The sequence below is a fragment of the Halichoerus grypus genome, chromosome 2, assembly GCF_964656455.1.
Source record: "Halichoerus grypus chromosome 2, mHalGry1.hap1.1, whole genome shotgun sequence".
In the NCBI taxonomy this organism is placed as follows: Eukaryota; Metazoa; Chordata; class Mammalia; order Carnivora; family Phocidae; genus Halichoerus; species Halichoerus grypus.
This window is the reverse complement of record NC_135713.1, coordinates 160615726-160630170: the sequence shown is the minus strand read 5'-3', so window position 1 is coordinate 160630170 and position 14445 is coordinate 160615726. Positions and strand designations below refer to the sequence as shown.

The 14445-nt window shown below is 44.2% G+C and overlaps 1 protein-coding gene across 5 annotated transcripts in view; it reads left to right on the top strand.

Annotated features, from left to right (window-relative positions):
* PRPSAP2 (phosphoribosyl pyrophosphate synthetase associated protein 2) overlaps window positions 1-14445 on the top strand; it is a 51250-nt gene that overhangs the window by 6111 nt on the left and 30694 nt on the right. For all 5 annotated transcript variants that reach the window (XR_013446043.1, XM_078067999.1, XM_036073507.2 and 2 more), the window contains 4 exons: window positions 566-618; window positions 2709-2775; window positions 5758-5930; window positions 7968-8083. Coding sequence is in view for 4 of the 5 variants with exons in the window: in XM_078067999.1 (XP_077924125.1) it covers window positions 566-618; window positions 2709-2775; window positions 5758-5930; window positions 7968-8083 (409 nt within the window). In the remaining variant the exon portion in view is untranslated. The remainder of the gene's footprint in view (window positions 1-565; window positions 619-2708; window positions 2776-5757; window positions 5931-7967; window positions 8084-14445) is intronic.

The following is a 14445-nucleotide window of genomic DNA, read 5'->3' as shown; positions in this document are numbered from 1 at the left end:
TGGGGATTAACGGTGAACAAACCAGTCAGGATCCTTCCTTTTTATATTTAGCTGTGGAGCCAGGCAAGAAGGAAGTCAACAAAACAAAATTTCTGGCGGTGATAGTGTGAAGAAAACAGTGTGAAAGAAACAATTTGGGCAGTTTGTTCTGCTTTAGCTTGGGGGCTTGGGTGCCTTTTAAACCTAGGGGATGGTATGTGACTTGAGAAACCCTCCAGGCAGAGGGGACAGAAGGTGCAAAGGCCCTGAGGTGTGCAGCAGGAGGTGTTGGTATAGACCAGGGGCACAGCTGGACGGCAGAGGGCACAGGGAGATGGTCGGTGAGGCAGGCTGAGCAGGACTCCGGAGGCCTTCTTGGGGTCGGCGTGGGGTGGCCGTGGGGGGTTAGGTAACGGAGTGACAGAACAGTAGCATATCCACTTTCAATTTTATAATAAGAGTGCCTCTATTTTATTTTGCTTTATCTTCTTTTTATGAATTTCTGAAGCATCCTCAAATTGTAAAGATGTTGGATGGATTATGTCTGTATTATCTTTTCAACTTTCCCCCCCTTTCTCTTCTCTAGGCGGCTGGGGGTGGAGATGGGCAAAGTGCAGGTTTACCAGGAACCTAACAGAGGTGAGCTATCTTGGACGTGCGTTACGTTGATCTTTTTGTGGAATGCGGCATGCTGGCTCGGTCCCTCATCCTCCACTCTTGAAATAGTTGGACCCAGTGGCCGGTTAGTTCCACACGAAGCCGGGTGGGCAAGGTGGTGAGAGTGGTGCTTTAGCTCCTACTGATACCAAGTGGATATAGAGTGTGTGGGGCTTGAACTCCAGCTCTCAGGCCTCATCCAGTAAAAACCACAGAGATGCATGCAGCTGGTCCACTGAATGGAAATTCAGCAGTTGTCTGAGTTTATGTCCCCTTGGGCAGAACGAGAAAACCCCATGTGGCCACAGTATTAATTGATTGTTATTCCTTTTTTTTTTTTTTTTTTAAGATTTATTTATTTTAGAGAGAGAGAGTGCACAAGTGGGAAGGGAAGAAGGAGAGGGAGAGAAAATCTCAAACAGACCCCGTGCTGAGCTCGGACCTTTCTAAACTGCAGATGATTTAATCTGCCACTAAAGGGGATTGCATGATATCCTTTGTGTAGTCTGGAAGAGAGGGTAAGGGAGAACCGGTAGCAGAAGGCCCACGAGGAGGTTGGTCCATCCTTCGCGTTCATGAATGAAGGCAGAGAAAATACTTGGTGTCTATTGGGAAGGAAGGCAGGAACTGACATTTGTGGATTTCTCGCTGTTAGCAGATACTGAAGAACTGCGCTCAGGGGTGATAATAGGTACGAAGTCCCCAAAGTAGCAGAGCCAGGATTCAAACCCAGATCTCCCCGACTCTAAAGCTCATTTTCTTTCCTTGGTACCACATTCCTTTGTAAACACGTATTCTGTTTTTTCCAACATTTGAATGAAAATGTTCAGACCTGTAAAAAAGTTGAGAGAATAGTGCAGTGAATATCCATATGTATGTCTGCTACTTGGATTCAGCAGGTGTGATTTTGCAATATAGATATGTGTGTGTGGAACCTTTGGAAAGTAAGTAGCAGGCATCAAGCCCTGAATGCTTGACCATGCTTCTCAAGAATAACCACGTTCTCCTGCACGAGTACACTCTTGTTGTCACACTTACAGAAATTAACGACTGTTTTCTAATTATCTAATATCTAGTCTGTATTCAAATTTCCCTAGTTGTCCTGGAGAGCCTTTTATAGCTGGGTTTTTGTTTTTTGTTTTTTCAAACCAGGATTCTTGGCTCAAGCAATATGTTTTTTTTATCTCTTTAGTTTCTCCTAATCTAGAACAGTTCTTTCTTCGCATGACATTGACTTTGAAAAATGTCCCATTCTGCATTTGTCTAATTGTGGCTGATCGCACATTTTTGGAGAGTAGGGATGTTGGACCTTATTTATGTTTACTCTCACAGCATTATTATAACATTGCCTAATAAGTTCTTTTTTTAAAAAAAGATTTTATTTTTTTATTTGTCAGAGAGAGAGAGAGAGAGCGCACATGAGAGCACAAGCAGGGGGCGTGGCAGGCAGAGGGAGAAGCAGGCTCCCTGGGATCCTGACCTGAGCCAAAGGCAGACACTTAACCGACTGAGCCACCCAGGCGTCCTGCCTAATAAGTTCTTAATTGTGCTGGTTTTATGAATGAGTATGTGCTCAGCGTGGTACAGCACTCACTCCCTATGTGAGAGAAGTAAGGGTAGATTTACTTGTTCCAGGTCAGAAACGGAATTCTTTTTGAAGCACGTAACGTAACCTGACATGTTAAAAAGTGTGGATAGGGGCACCTGGATGGTTCGTTCGGTTGAGTGTCTGACTCTTGATTTTGGCTCAGGTCATGATGTCAGGGTCATGAGATCGAGCCCTATGTCAGGCTCTGTGCTGGACGCGGAGCCTGCTTGAGATCCTCTCTTTCCCTGTCCCTCTGTCCCTACCCTCCCTCTCTCCCCCTCTCTAAAAAAAATAAAAAGTGTGATTAATGCCAGTGTGTTCATTATCCTTTACAGCACCTAAAACCTCATGAGTTTCTTTAACAGTTCCAGTTTCCATATTTTATAACATTGGGGATGAAACAGATTTTTTGTGTATTTTAAAAAACATAAATTTATATGTCTTTTTCATCCCTCCCCCGCCTTTTTTTTCCTTTTCCTGCCAGAAACAAGAGTACAGATTCAAGAATCCGTGAGGGGAAAGGATGTTTTCATCATCCAAACTGTCTCAAAGTGAGTCCTTATCCAACAGACGCAGTGTCGCTCTCTGGGTTTTTCTTTCTGGGCACGAGTGTTTAGAGTAATAAGAGCTGACTGGACAGGAAGAGTTATGAGCATTTGAAAATTGGTATGTCTTATTCTACTAATTTTTCTGACATAACTGTGGACTTTTACGTGTTCTTTCGTGTTCTTGAAGGGTGGAAGTAACCAAGTCTTGGAGTAGAGGTTCTTAATGAGAATAGAACCCATTACATTGCCTCTCAACAGCCAGAATTTGATAAAACTCAGAGGGAAGCTCTGCTAGTTCCCCAAAAAAGGCGGGAGGAGAGGTGTTTACTTACTTGGGGTTCTTAAAGCTTTGACTGCAGGCAATTTAAAAAATGATCACCAGTTCTTATTTTGTTGTGTAGATTAAATGAGCAGAGAAGATAAAAGAATAATGTATTGAAGGAATATGTATTCCTGTGTGGTGTGACGTTTGACAAACGTGTGTTCTGGAAATTGTCAAGGCTGCAGCCGTGTGAGCTTGGTGAGGAGTCAGTGCAGTGAGGTGTCATGTTCGATCAAGGACCACGCTGTCCACAGACGTCCCCACATGCCTCTGTATATGAAAGTGCTTCACTCGGTTTTTAATAATGTCTGGAAGTCAGTTTGTACAGGGCATCATTTTTTGGCTTAGAGATTCTAAATTTTGCTGCATGTCAGATCTGTGTTTATACGTATAACAAATACCAAGGAGGGGGAAGAAGAGCCACGTTTCAGGAGAATTTAGACATGGAACACAGATACTTTCACTTACATTTTGAACATCTGTCCTGGTCTTTGGTTCATGGAGATGAAATCTCGTAGCCACCTGGCTCTTCAGGAAAGACAAGTTGAAGGGGACCTGTCGTTGCATCCCAAGCCTTCCCAGGAGCGTGTGTGACCTGACAGAGGGAGGGGGTGGCTGGCCTCTGCTGAGGTTCCCTTGTTTCATTTCCTCTGTGCCACTTAGCATCCTCGGCAGAGGATGCTCCTGGGCTAGGAGGCACCAAGTTCTTGCGGCCCCTGCCACCGCTGTCCTCTTTCCCCCGCCAGCCGAAGGGCCGGGGTGCTAGTGGGGAGCTCCCCTGTGCCCACACCTGCCCTTTACCTTCCGGCACTGGGGTGGGGAAAGCGCAGAGCACAGAACGACTTACAATTTATGTTGCTTCTGGCTCCTGAGTGTCTGCGGTACTTTTATCTCCTTACAGACGCATGTGAATCCATTTGGATAAATGCACAGAAGTCGCTTGCCTTACACAAGGGGATAAGTGGGCCTTGAAGGCCAAATTGGACTTAGGATTCAGGGCTTCAACAGCGTGGCTCATGTCATCCTGCCTGTTTCCAGGTCCTTCCATCCCTTTTCTTTCTTTTTGTTTTTTGTTTTTTTATTTTATTTTATTTATTTATTTTTTTTAAGATTTTTATTTATTTATTTGAGAGAGAGAGAATGAGGGAGAGAGCACATGAGAGGGGGGAGGGTAAGAGGGAGAAGCAGACTCCCTGCCGAGCAGGGAGCCCGATGCGGGACTCAATCCAAGGACTCCAGGATCATGACCTGAGCCAAAAGCAGTTGCTTAACCAACTGAGCCACCCAGGCGCCCTGTTTTTTGTTTTTTTAAAGATTTTTTTATTTATTCATTTGAGACACAGAGAGAGAGAGAGAGAGAAAGCATGAGCAGGGAGAGAGGCAGAGGCAGAGGGAGAAGCAGGCTCCTCGCTGAGCCAGGAGCCCGGTGTGGGGCTTGATCCCAGGACCCTGGGATCATGACCTGAGCCGAAGGCAGACGCTTAACCGACTGAGCCACCCAGGCGCCCCTGTCCCTTTTCTTTCTTTTTGGTTTATTTCAACACTTATCATTCTGCCCCGCCTCTTGTTGGTTTCTTATTCCCATAGCTAAAACTGTCTGCATGTCTCATTTTGCATTGTCCTGAACCGTGACCTTGTGTGAACTCAGGGATTCTTAGTCTTGCCAGGTTGCCGGAGAGCCTGGCCATCGGGGTCTTTATGAAATAGTTAACGTTGAGATTTGATGTTGTCAGATACATCTTATCTTTCATTTTAGGACACTAAAAGTGTTGCTGGACAGGAGTTGAGAAGAGAACCTTGGCCTGGGACTGTGACCTGGAGTCTCCTCCAGCTTCTAGAAAGCTGTGAAACTAGATGAGAAGCCCAAGGGCTAAGGGGAGGCCAAAGGGGGCGCACATGAATGAGTGTTGGGCAGGAAGGTGGGGAGGAGGGGAACCAGCCAAAGAAGCCAAGTAGGGCAGAACAGGAGAACAGCGAGGAAGTTCTAGGAGCCAGGTGGGTCAAGCAGGGTGCGCAGCTGTGGGAGCTGCTGCCCGCAGCTCAGGTGAGAGGAGCAGGAGAATTGTCCTTGGATCTAGGCGCATGGAGGTCATGGATGACCTGGATTGCCACGTGTTTGGGAGAGAGCGAGATGGTGAGCGTAGACAGCTCTCTTGAGATGTACACACAGGGGAGCAAAGAAATAGGGCAGTGGGAAGAGTGGCCACCAGTCGTTTCTAATGGAAGAACAATGTTTCTAAGCCGTTGGGTACAAGCCAGGGGAGGGTACCAAGCTGATGGCGGACACAAGAGAGGGAGAATGGCTGGAGCCCTATCTTCCAGTAGCCTGGCGGGGGGAGTGGGGGCGCGGGCGCTGGTTAGGGCGTCATCGGGAGGGCTAATTGCAGAGTAACTTTGGTGTGGAAAGTCTGTCTCTGATGGCGGAGGACAGGCCGACTTGTGGGGTGCGGCTGCACATGGCGGTGGGAGCCCGTAGAACCTCTCCCTTCTGACTGGGTTCTTCTTTCAGGGAAAAAGGAACTAGGGTCATCGGCGTGAGGGAATGTTCATGCCTTGTCTGTGTCTCGAGCCTTAGGTCCTGGTAGGGGCGCGAGGAGCACACTGCTGCCACTTTGTGGGGACAGGGAGATATTAATCACGTGTCTTATGTTCTTGGGATGCAGGGACGTGAACACCACCATCATGGAGCTCCTGATCATGGTGTACGCATGTAAGACCTCTTGTGCCAAAAGCATTATCGGCGTGATACCCTACTTTCCTTACAGCAAACAGTGCAAGATGAGAAAAAGAGGCTCCATTGTTTCTAAATTGCTGGCTTCGATGATGTGCAAAGCTGGTGAGAACAGCAGATACTTGACATTTACTGGGCCTGGGCATTTGATTTTTACCTTAGACATTGTAACCCCTTGTCTTAACTAAATTAGAACGCTAAGCAGAAAAAAGACCTTTTTTTTTTTTTTTTAAGATTTTATTTATTTATTTTACAGAGAGAGAGAGACAACTAGAGAGGGAGCACAAGCAGGGGGGGCGGGAGAGGGAGAATCAGGCTCCTGGCTGAGCAGGGAGCCCGATGTGGGGCTCGATCCCAGGACCCTGGGATCATGACCTGAGCCGAAGACAGACGCTTAACGACTGAGCCGCCCAGGCGCCCCGAAAAAAGACCATTTTTAAAGACAGCTAATTTATAATGAGAAAGCAGTGCAGAGAATTCTCTCCTGTTCCCAACTCCCTAAAACACAAAGTTAAGGAGAACAACTTATTTTTCCCTAAGGTCTTTGTTTAAAAAATTACATTGAAATGACAAGTTAAAATTGCATTGAAGTCGTTTTTGAAGGGGAAAAAGGTATTTTTGGAACCAAGCAATCTAACACGGCAACAACTTTTAGTCTCGTCCAGGATGGATTGGCATATTTTGCAAACCATATGTGTTATTTTGTGTTGTGTATTTTCAGGTCACATCCTAAGTGTCTCCCCCTTGTTTCTATAACCTTCAGAAGCGTTACTGTGTGTGTGTGTGTGTGTGTATGGGACTCTAGAGTCCACGTATCCCAGAGCACTGGCACAGAGAGGAAAGGACAAGACAGCCCCCATATCCCTGCATTTGAACACACACTTACTGTGGAATAAAGTTTCTACTGTAGCGTTCCAAAGCAGGCAAAAAAAAAAAAAGAAAGAAAGAAAACCCACACACCCAAATTTGATGGAACCCGAACCCCAGCAACCTCAACAGTATATAACCTGTTGAAAAGTCTTCAGAGTTTTAAAAGCTGGCTGAAGGGAGCAGGCTAGCTCACCGAACCTTCCAGAAAGATTCTGCTCTTCTTCTCTCCTGGCCTTCATCCTGGCTGGGCCACCAGCTTGACTTTCCTGCTCTTTTGGGCAGGTTTTGCTTTTTTAAAACTTTTCCAGTTACAAGAGACATTTCTTCATTACTATTATCTTTGCTATTTTAAGACTATAAATTGATGTGAAAATCATGTATCTTGGTGTAAGAAAATCACTCAGTCTTCCCCTTTTGAGTAGGGAAAAGCCCATTCACCTCCCAAGTGTCTCTTCTACTCACACACAGATGTCACTTCTGACACTTCTAAGTGTGTAGGGGGTTTTCCCTACACGTAGCAATTTTCCATGAGAATACCAGCTAGGTATCCTGTAGTTTAGCTAAATTCTGGAGATAGTGTCAGATCCCACAGGTTAAGGGCTCCATCCCACGAGACAGCCCCTCCCCCATGCCAGCTGCAAGACCAAGTTGGCACCTGTGTGTCTACCAATCTGCTGTAAATCAGAGGTTCCCAGGACCCACTCCTCGGATTCGATTAATTTGCCAGAGCAGCTCACAGAACTCAGGAGTAACTGTTCACTTACTGGTTGCCACTTTATCGTAAAAGCATACGGTAAAGAATACAAGCAAACATCCAGATGGAAGAGATAAGGGGTACAGGATGTGGGGAGGGCTGCGGAGCCTGTGACCGCTCGACATGCACCAGTCTCCCAGCATCTCCACCTGTTCACCTCCCACCTCGCAGCTCCCCGAAGCCTCTGCTTCCTCAATCAATATTAAGTCCATTTCCAGCCCATCTCAGCTCATCAGAATAAAAGGTGCTCTTAGCGCTCTTATCACTTAGGAATTCACAAGGGTTCTAGGAGCCCTGTGTCAGGAACCAGGGGGCAGAGACCACTATATGTATTTTCTGTTCTCTCACAGTCTCATTGAACTAAAAAATCTGAGAAATAAAGATACTGAGTCTTTTTGATGAGAGAGCAATTTTTTAATAGCTATTACATATTGTATCATATTTTATATATGCTTAGTTCATACCCTGTGACTGGTTATTTAACTATTCATGTGTTGGTGTCTGCTTTGTTTCCAAAGGTCTGACTCATCTCATTACTATGGATTTACACCAGAAGGAAATTCAGGGCTTCTTCAATATTCCTGTTGATAATTTAAGAGCTTCTCCCTTCTTACTGCAGTATATTCAAGAAGAGGTAAGCTAGCTCAAACTTCAGCATTTTAACATTCTGTTTAAGGTTGAAAAGATACATTTCCATTTCCTTGGGCCGTCTGTAAAGGATTAAAACTTGGTGTATTCTGCTTAAAGTACTATTTCCTGGGGTGCCTGGGTGGGTCATTGGTGAAACATCTGACTCTTCATCTCAGGATCATGAGTTCCAGCCCTGTGTTGGGCTCCACGGAGCCTCGCATGGAACCGACTTAAAAAAAAATAATAAAATAATAAAGTAGGGGTGCCTGGGTGGCTCAGTCAGTTAAGTGTCTGCCTTCGGCTCAGGTCATGATCTCAGGGTCCTGGGATCGAGTCCCCTGTCGGGCTTCCTGCTCAGCGGGGAGTCTGCTTCTCCTTCTCGCTCTCCCTCTGTTCTCTCTCTTTCAAATAAATAAAATCTTAAAAAAATAATAAAATACTATTTACTTTAATAAATGTAATTCAGTGTATTTTAAAATTCTTAATCTGTAATTTATTTCTTTTGCTAAGCTCTTAAAATTTCTGTGTTTTCTTTGGGGCCTTAGGTACGTAGAATTGGACTAGTGGTGATCATGACACATAACTCTCACCCTTGGTCCGTGCGTGGACCTGGCCCTCGTTTGCGTATCCATTGCTCTTCCTCTCTCTGTGACCATCCATCTGTAGTGGTCAGCATCCGTGATCCCACCACCCAGCAAGAAAACTGGATGCATCATAACTGACATCCACTCACTGGTCCTTTTCCGTCACATCCCCCCCTGCTTCCTCCCACCTGAGGGAGCCGCTGTCCTGAACCTCGTTTTGTCCTTCTCTTAATTTCCTTTGTATATGGTCTTATCTCATACGTACATCCACATAGAGATACTATTCAAAGACAAAAACACAAAATACGTATTTTTTTAACTTCATAAAAAATGAATCAAATCGTGTTATTTTGGGGGGAATTTTTCGCTTGATGTGACATTAGTAAGCTTCCTCTATGTCGTGTGTCACAGTGCATCCATTTGACTACCGAGAGGTACCGTGCAGCTCTATCACAGTTTATCCGTAAGGTTTTTGCTGTCGTGGTAGAGCTCCTGTGAGCGCTCTTGTCTGTGTGTCCCGTGGTGCGGCAGCAGACGTGTATTGCCGCCATATACCTAGTGGAGCGTTGCTAGGTGGCATGGCGTGTGTGTTTAATTTTTCCCAAAGCAGTTATGCCAACTTACATTCCCAGCATCAGGGCAACAGGGTAGTCTGTGGATCCATCTTGTTTCAATACTTACATTACCAGAATTTACGATTTTTGCCAGTTGAATGGCTATGGTGTGGTGTCTTGGTGTCACTTCAATGGATAGATCTCTGATGACATAAGGAGTTGAGCATCTCTCCATATATTTCCTGTTCTGTGAAAAGGCCCTTAATGCACTTTTGTTTGTTCTTCACTGATTTTGTGTGTGCTTCTTTCTGAGCTACAGGCATTCTGGTTTTTATCCTGGATTCTGGCCATTTGTTAGTATTGGTTTCATATAGATCTCTCCTTTTGTAACCTGTAGCTTTCCTTAGGGAGACTAGATAAGCAGGCATATTCAGTTTTGTTTTTTTTTTCATTGAGGTGAAATCCACGTATCATAAAAATTAACCAGTTTAAGACAAACAGTTTGGTGGCATGTAGTCATGCAGTGTTGTACAACTGTCACCTCTGTCCAGAGCTTTGTCGTCACTCCAGAAGAACATCCTGTACTCGTTAAGTAATCATTCCCCATTCCTGCCTCCCTCAATTCCCTGGCAGCCACTCATGTGCTTTCTGACTCTGGATTTGCCTGTGCTGGACAGTTCATAATACAGGGGATCCATATGATACGCAGCCTTTTGTGTTTGGCTTCGTTCACTTAGTGTAATGCTTTTGCGGTTCATCAACGTGGTAGCATGTACCAGGACCTCATTCCTTTTGATGGCCGAATATTATTCCATTATACGTATATACCACTATTTATCCATTCCTGTGTTGATGAACCTTTGGGGCATTTCCATCTTCTGACTGTTGTGAATACTGCGCTATGCACATTTGTGTACAAGTTTCTAAGTGGACATAGGCTCTTATTGTGGACATATCTTTCATTTCTTAGATACATACTTAGGATTGGAATTACTTGATTATATGGTAATTCTGCATTTAACATTTTGAGGAACTGCCAAACAGTTTTCCAGGGTGGCTACAGCACTTACATTGTAACTAGGAGTGTATAAGATTTTCAGTTTCTTCACAATCACATCCTTACTGACATTTATTTTTTTGATTATAGCCATTCTAGTGGTTATAAAGTGGTACCCCATTGTGGTTTTGATTTGTATTCCCCTAATGACTAATGATGTTGAGCATCTTTTCATATGTTTATTGGCCATTTGTATGTCTTCTTTGTGGTTTTTTAAAAGTTTTTATTTAAGTAATCTCTGCATCCATTGTGGGGCTCAAACTCACGACTCCGAGATCAAGAGCCACACGCTCTATGAACAGAGGCAGCCAGGTGCTCTTGTATATCTTCTATGGATAAATGTCTGTTCAGATCCTTTGCCCATTTTTTAATTGGGCTGTTTATCTTTTTATTGAGTTGTAGGAGTTCTTTATATGTATACTGGATACTAGTCTTACCAGATATATGACTTGCAAATATTTCCCACCATTCTGTAGTTTGTCTTTTCACTTTCTTGATATTGTCCTTTGATGCACAAAAGGTTTTAACTTTGAAGAAGTCCAGTTTATGTTTTTTTTTTCTTTTGTTACTCATGCTTTTGCTCTAAGAAAACATCATCAAATCCAGAGTCATTAAGATTTACCTCTGTGTTTTCTTCTGAGAGTCTTACAGTTTTAGCTCTTATATTTAGGTTGACCCATTTGGAATTAATTTTTGTATATGGTGTGAGATAGGGGTCTAACTTTGTTCTTTAGCATGTAATATCTAGTGGTTCCGGCACCATTTGTTGAAAAGACTATTTCCCCATTGAATGGCCTTGTCAAAAAAAAAAAAAATTGGCCATAGACATTTGTGTTTATTTCCGGTCCCTCAGTTCCATTCCATTGGCCTACGTGTCTATTCTCCAACAGTTTAACCATGGCCCTCAGTAGTGAAAATGAATTTAAGTATTTTTGAAAGACAAAACTATGGTCTGTTTTCTTTAAAGTTACACACAAGAAATGTACAAACTCTAAAAAGTTCAGGAAACAATATAGAGTAGAATTTACCTGAGCATGATTTCTCTCTCTCAGAGAGAGAGAAAGGATGGGAGAGCAACAACAGGTGTGTTGATGGGGCAGGAAAATGGGGTCCAGCCAGAGAGAAGCACAAGAGGATGAGACTTGGGTATGTGGGGGAGCATGGTCCAGATAAGAACTAGTCACGTGAAGGAACCTATAGTTTTGGAAGAAATGGAGGAGTCAGCGTAGACTTTTATAGACTGATGTTTACGTCTTATGAGTTTTTAGGACGTATCCACTCAAGGTACCAGGCATGTTGTGTGTTGACGTGTGGGACGCACCCATTGGCCTGCTGAGTCCGGGCTGTGGCCCCCTGGTGCTGGTCCAGAGGCCAGGCTCCGGGCTCCTTGAGCTGCCCTAGCCATGGCCCCTTGGTGTGGGCTTCTGCCTCGGTACAAGGCTGCCTTCCACTTGAAAGATCCCATTTTAGGCTTCATTGTTGGAAAGGATTGAACTCTCAGGGTTGAACTCTCTCTTACACCATTCGCGGTTCAGCAAACAAGGAAAATGGTTCTTTGTTTTTGATGGCAAGCTAATAGGGATAATGCCAAACGTTGTAGTTTTAAGATTCTGTCCTTCATTCACAAACATAAATTAAGACAGGTTATCAAAACTGAAATATTATACGGGAGCTCACTGTTTGAAAGGACTTTTGTTCACCTTGCCTTTTATAGCGTACTTGTTTTAGTAGACCGTATCGTCCTGAATCGAAGATGCCATCAGTTAAGGTTTATGTTATTTAGATCGTCAGGAAAGAAGAAAACACTGTGGATTATAGTATGACACAGTGCCTTCGTGTCACTTAGTGATTCTGTTCTGCAAGACTGATGCTGACATCTTCCGATTTGACAGCTTACACTCTGTTTCTCTTGAGTCGTCCCTGGAATTTACGTGCTTTCTGCCAGAGTTGGAAGGAATGTCCAGATAATTGGATGCTCACTGCCTTGCAGCTTTGGTGCTCTCTCCTGGGAGTTTGGCAGTTTCTCCTGCCCACAGTTGCACTGTGGTGCGTGTGTCTGGGTATTGATTAAATACAGTGCATGTTTTTAAAAAATGACTAAATATTACAGTGACAATCCTAGAAATCATTGGTCTGCACCAGGATTTTTTTTTTTAAACTTTTATTTATTTATTTGAGAGAGAGAGAGCACATGAGCCGGGGAGCGGCGGGTGGGTGGGTGGGAAGAGGGAGAGGGAGAAGCTGACTCCCTGCTGAGCAGGGAGCCTGCCTCGGGGCTCGATCCCATGACCCATGAGATCATGACCCCCAAAACCAAGAGTCGAACGCTCAACCAACAGAGCCACCCAGGCGCCCCTATCTGCACCAGGATTTTTTAAGGAAATGATGAAGAGGGGACTACAAGTATATTTCTATGGTGTATGTAGAGATCCTATCCCATTAATTTTTTAAATAGGAGCTTCTAGTGTTATCTTGTTTCTTATTCTTGAGTTGCTTTTGTTTTTTTTTTCCTCTGTTCTTCTTAGTGTCTTTGTATCGAGCCCCTGTCATCACAGAAATGAGATATGGCGGGGACTGAGAAACTAGGGACAAGGGTGGGCGTGTATAACAAGGGAGCGTGGGGTGTAGGGCAGTTTGATTCTCTGTGGTTCCACGGTAGCCCTGATGATGTTTTCCCTTAATGGTTTGGGGGACAATTACTAGAGTTTGAAGCTGGACTTACATGACATGTGGTGTGTTTTCCCCTCCACTCGATAGTAAGAGTAATCTTCTAACAAGTGAAAAATGAAACTTCACGTTGACTGTGGAAGTGTAGGGACACGTGCATGTGTGTCTATCGTAATTCTGACAATAGTGGTAAAGCCCTGGCTTCCCTGGGCCCCAGCCTGGTCCTGGGCCCTTCTGCAGGGGTAACCCTTATTACCAGCTTGCTTTGTGTCCTGTGTCCTCTCAGACCTTTCTGTTTTTGCCTCCTTGTCTACCTAGTTATAGATGTTGATTTGTGGGTGCTTTTGTTTTTAAGTAAGCTCTATCCCCAATGTCGGGCTCGAAGTTATGACCCTGAGATCAAGAGTCACATGCTCTACCCACTGAGCCAGCCAGGCGCCCCTGATTTGTGGTTGCTTTTTTGAAAAAACAGTTGCCATATTGTTTGCCTTGTTCTGCAACTTCTTTTCTTTGCTGTGCTGGTATGTGGAGGTCTTTCCATGCTAAGATATGTAGGTTTATTGCTTTGGTTATAATTGCTACGTAATCGTCTTCAGTTTAGATCAGTGATGTCCAGTAGAACTTCCTGTGATCATGAAAATGTTCTAGCGGCTGTCCACTATGGTAGCTGCTTGTTGCATGTGGCTAGTGTGACTGGAAAGCCGAATCATCTTCTTTAAGTTTAATTAATTTAAGTTTATTTATTTTTATTTATTTATTTTAAAGATTTTATTTATTTGACAGAGAGGGACACAGCGAGAGAGGGAACACAAGCAGAGGGAGCGAGAGAGGGAGAAGCAGGCTTCCCGTGGAGCAGGGAGCCCGATGCGGGGCTCGATCCCAGGACCCTGGGATCATGACCTGAGCCGAAGGCAGACGGTTAACGACTGAGCCACCCAGGCACCCCAATTTAAGTTGAAATAGCTGCATGTTTAAATGTTTAAAGCACAGGTTTAAATGAGCCACTGTTTTTTCCAACCATTTTCTTCTTGATTAGAAATTAGGTTGTTTTAATTTTTCATTCTTTTTTTTTTTTTAAGATTTTATTTATTTGAGAGAGAGAACACGCAAGTGGGGGGCAGCGGGGGCAGAACGAGAGGGAGAAGCAGGCTCCCACCTGGGGCTCAATCCCAGGACCTCAGGATCATGACCTGAGCCGAAGGCAGACACTTAACCAACTGAGCCACCCAGGCGCCCCATAATTTTTCACTCTTTTAAGTGAAATACTTTATTTTAAAAATTTATCATAAGGAGCACCTGGCTGGCTCAATGGGTAGAGCATGCAAGTCTTGATCTCGGGTTGTGAGTTTGAGCCCCATATTGGGTGTGGAGATCACTTTAAAAAAAAATTATTGTAAGTGAAACTGCATTGAAAATTCTTGTACTTACCTTTCTGATTACTTATGTGTTTTTCTGAAAAAATATTAGGAGGTGCAATGAATTGCTTGATTGAAAAGTATCTGTT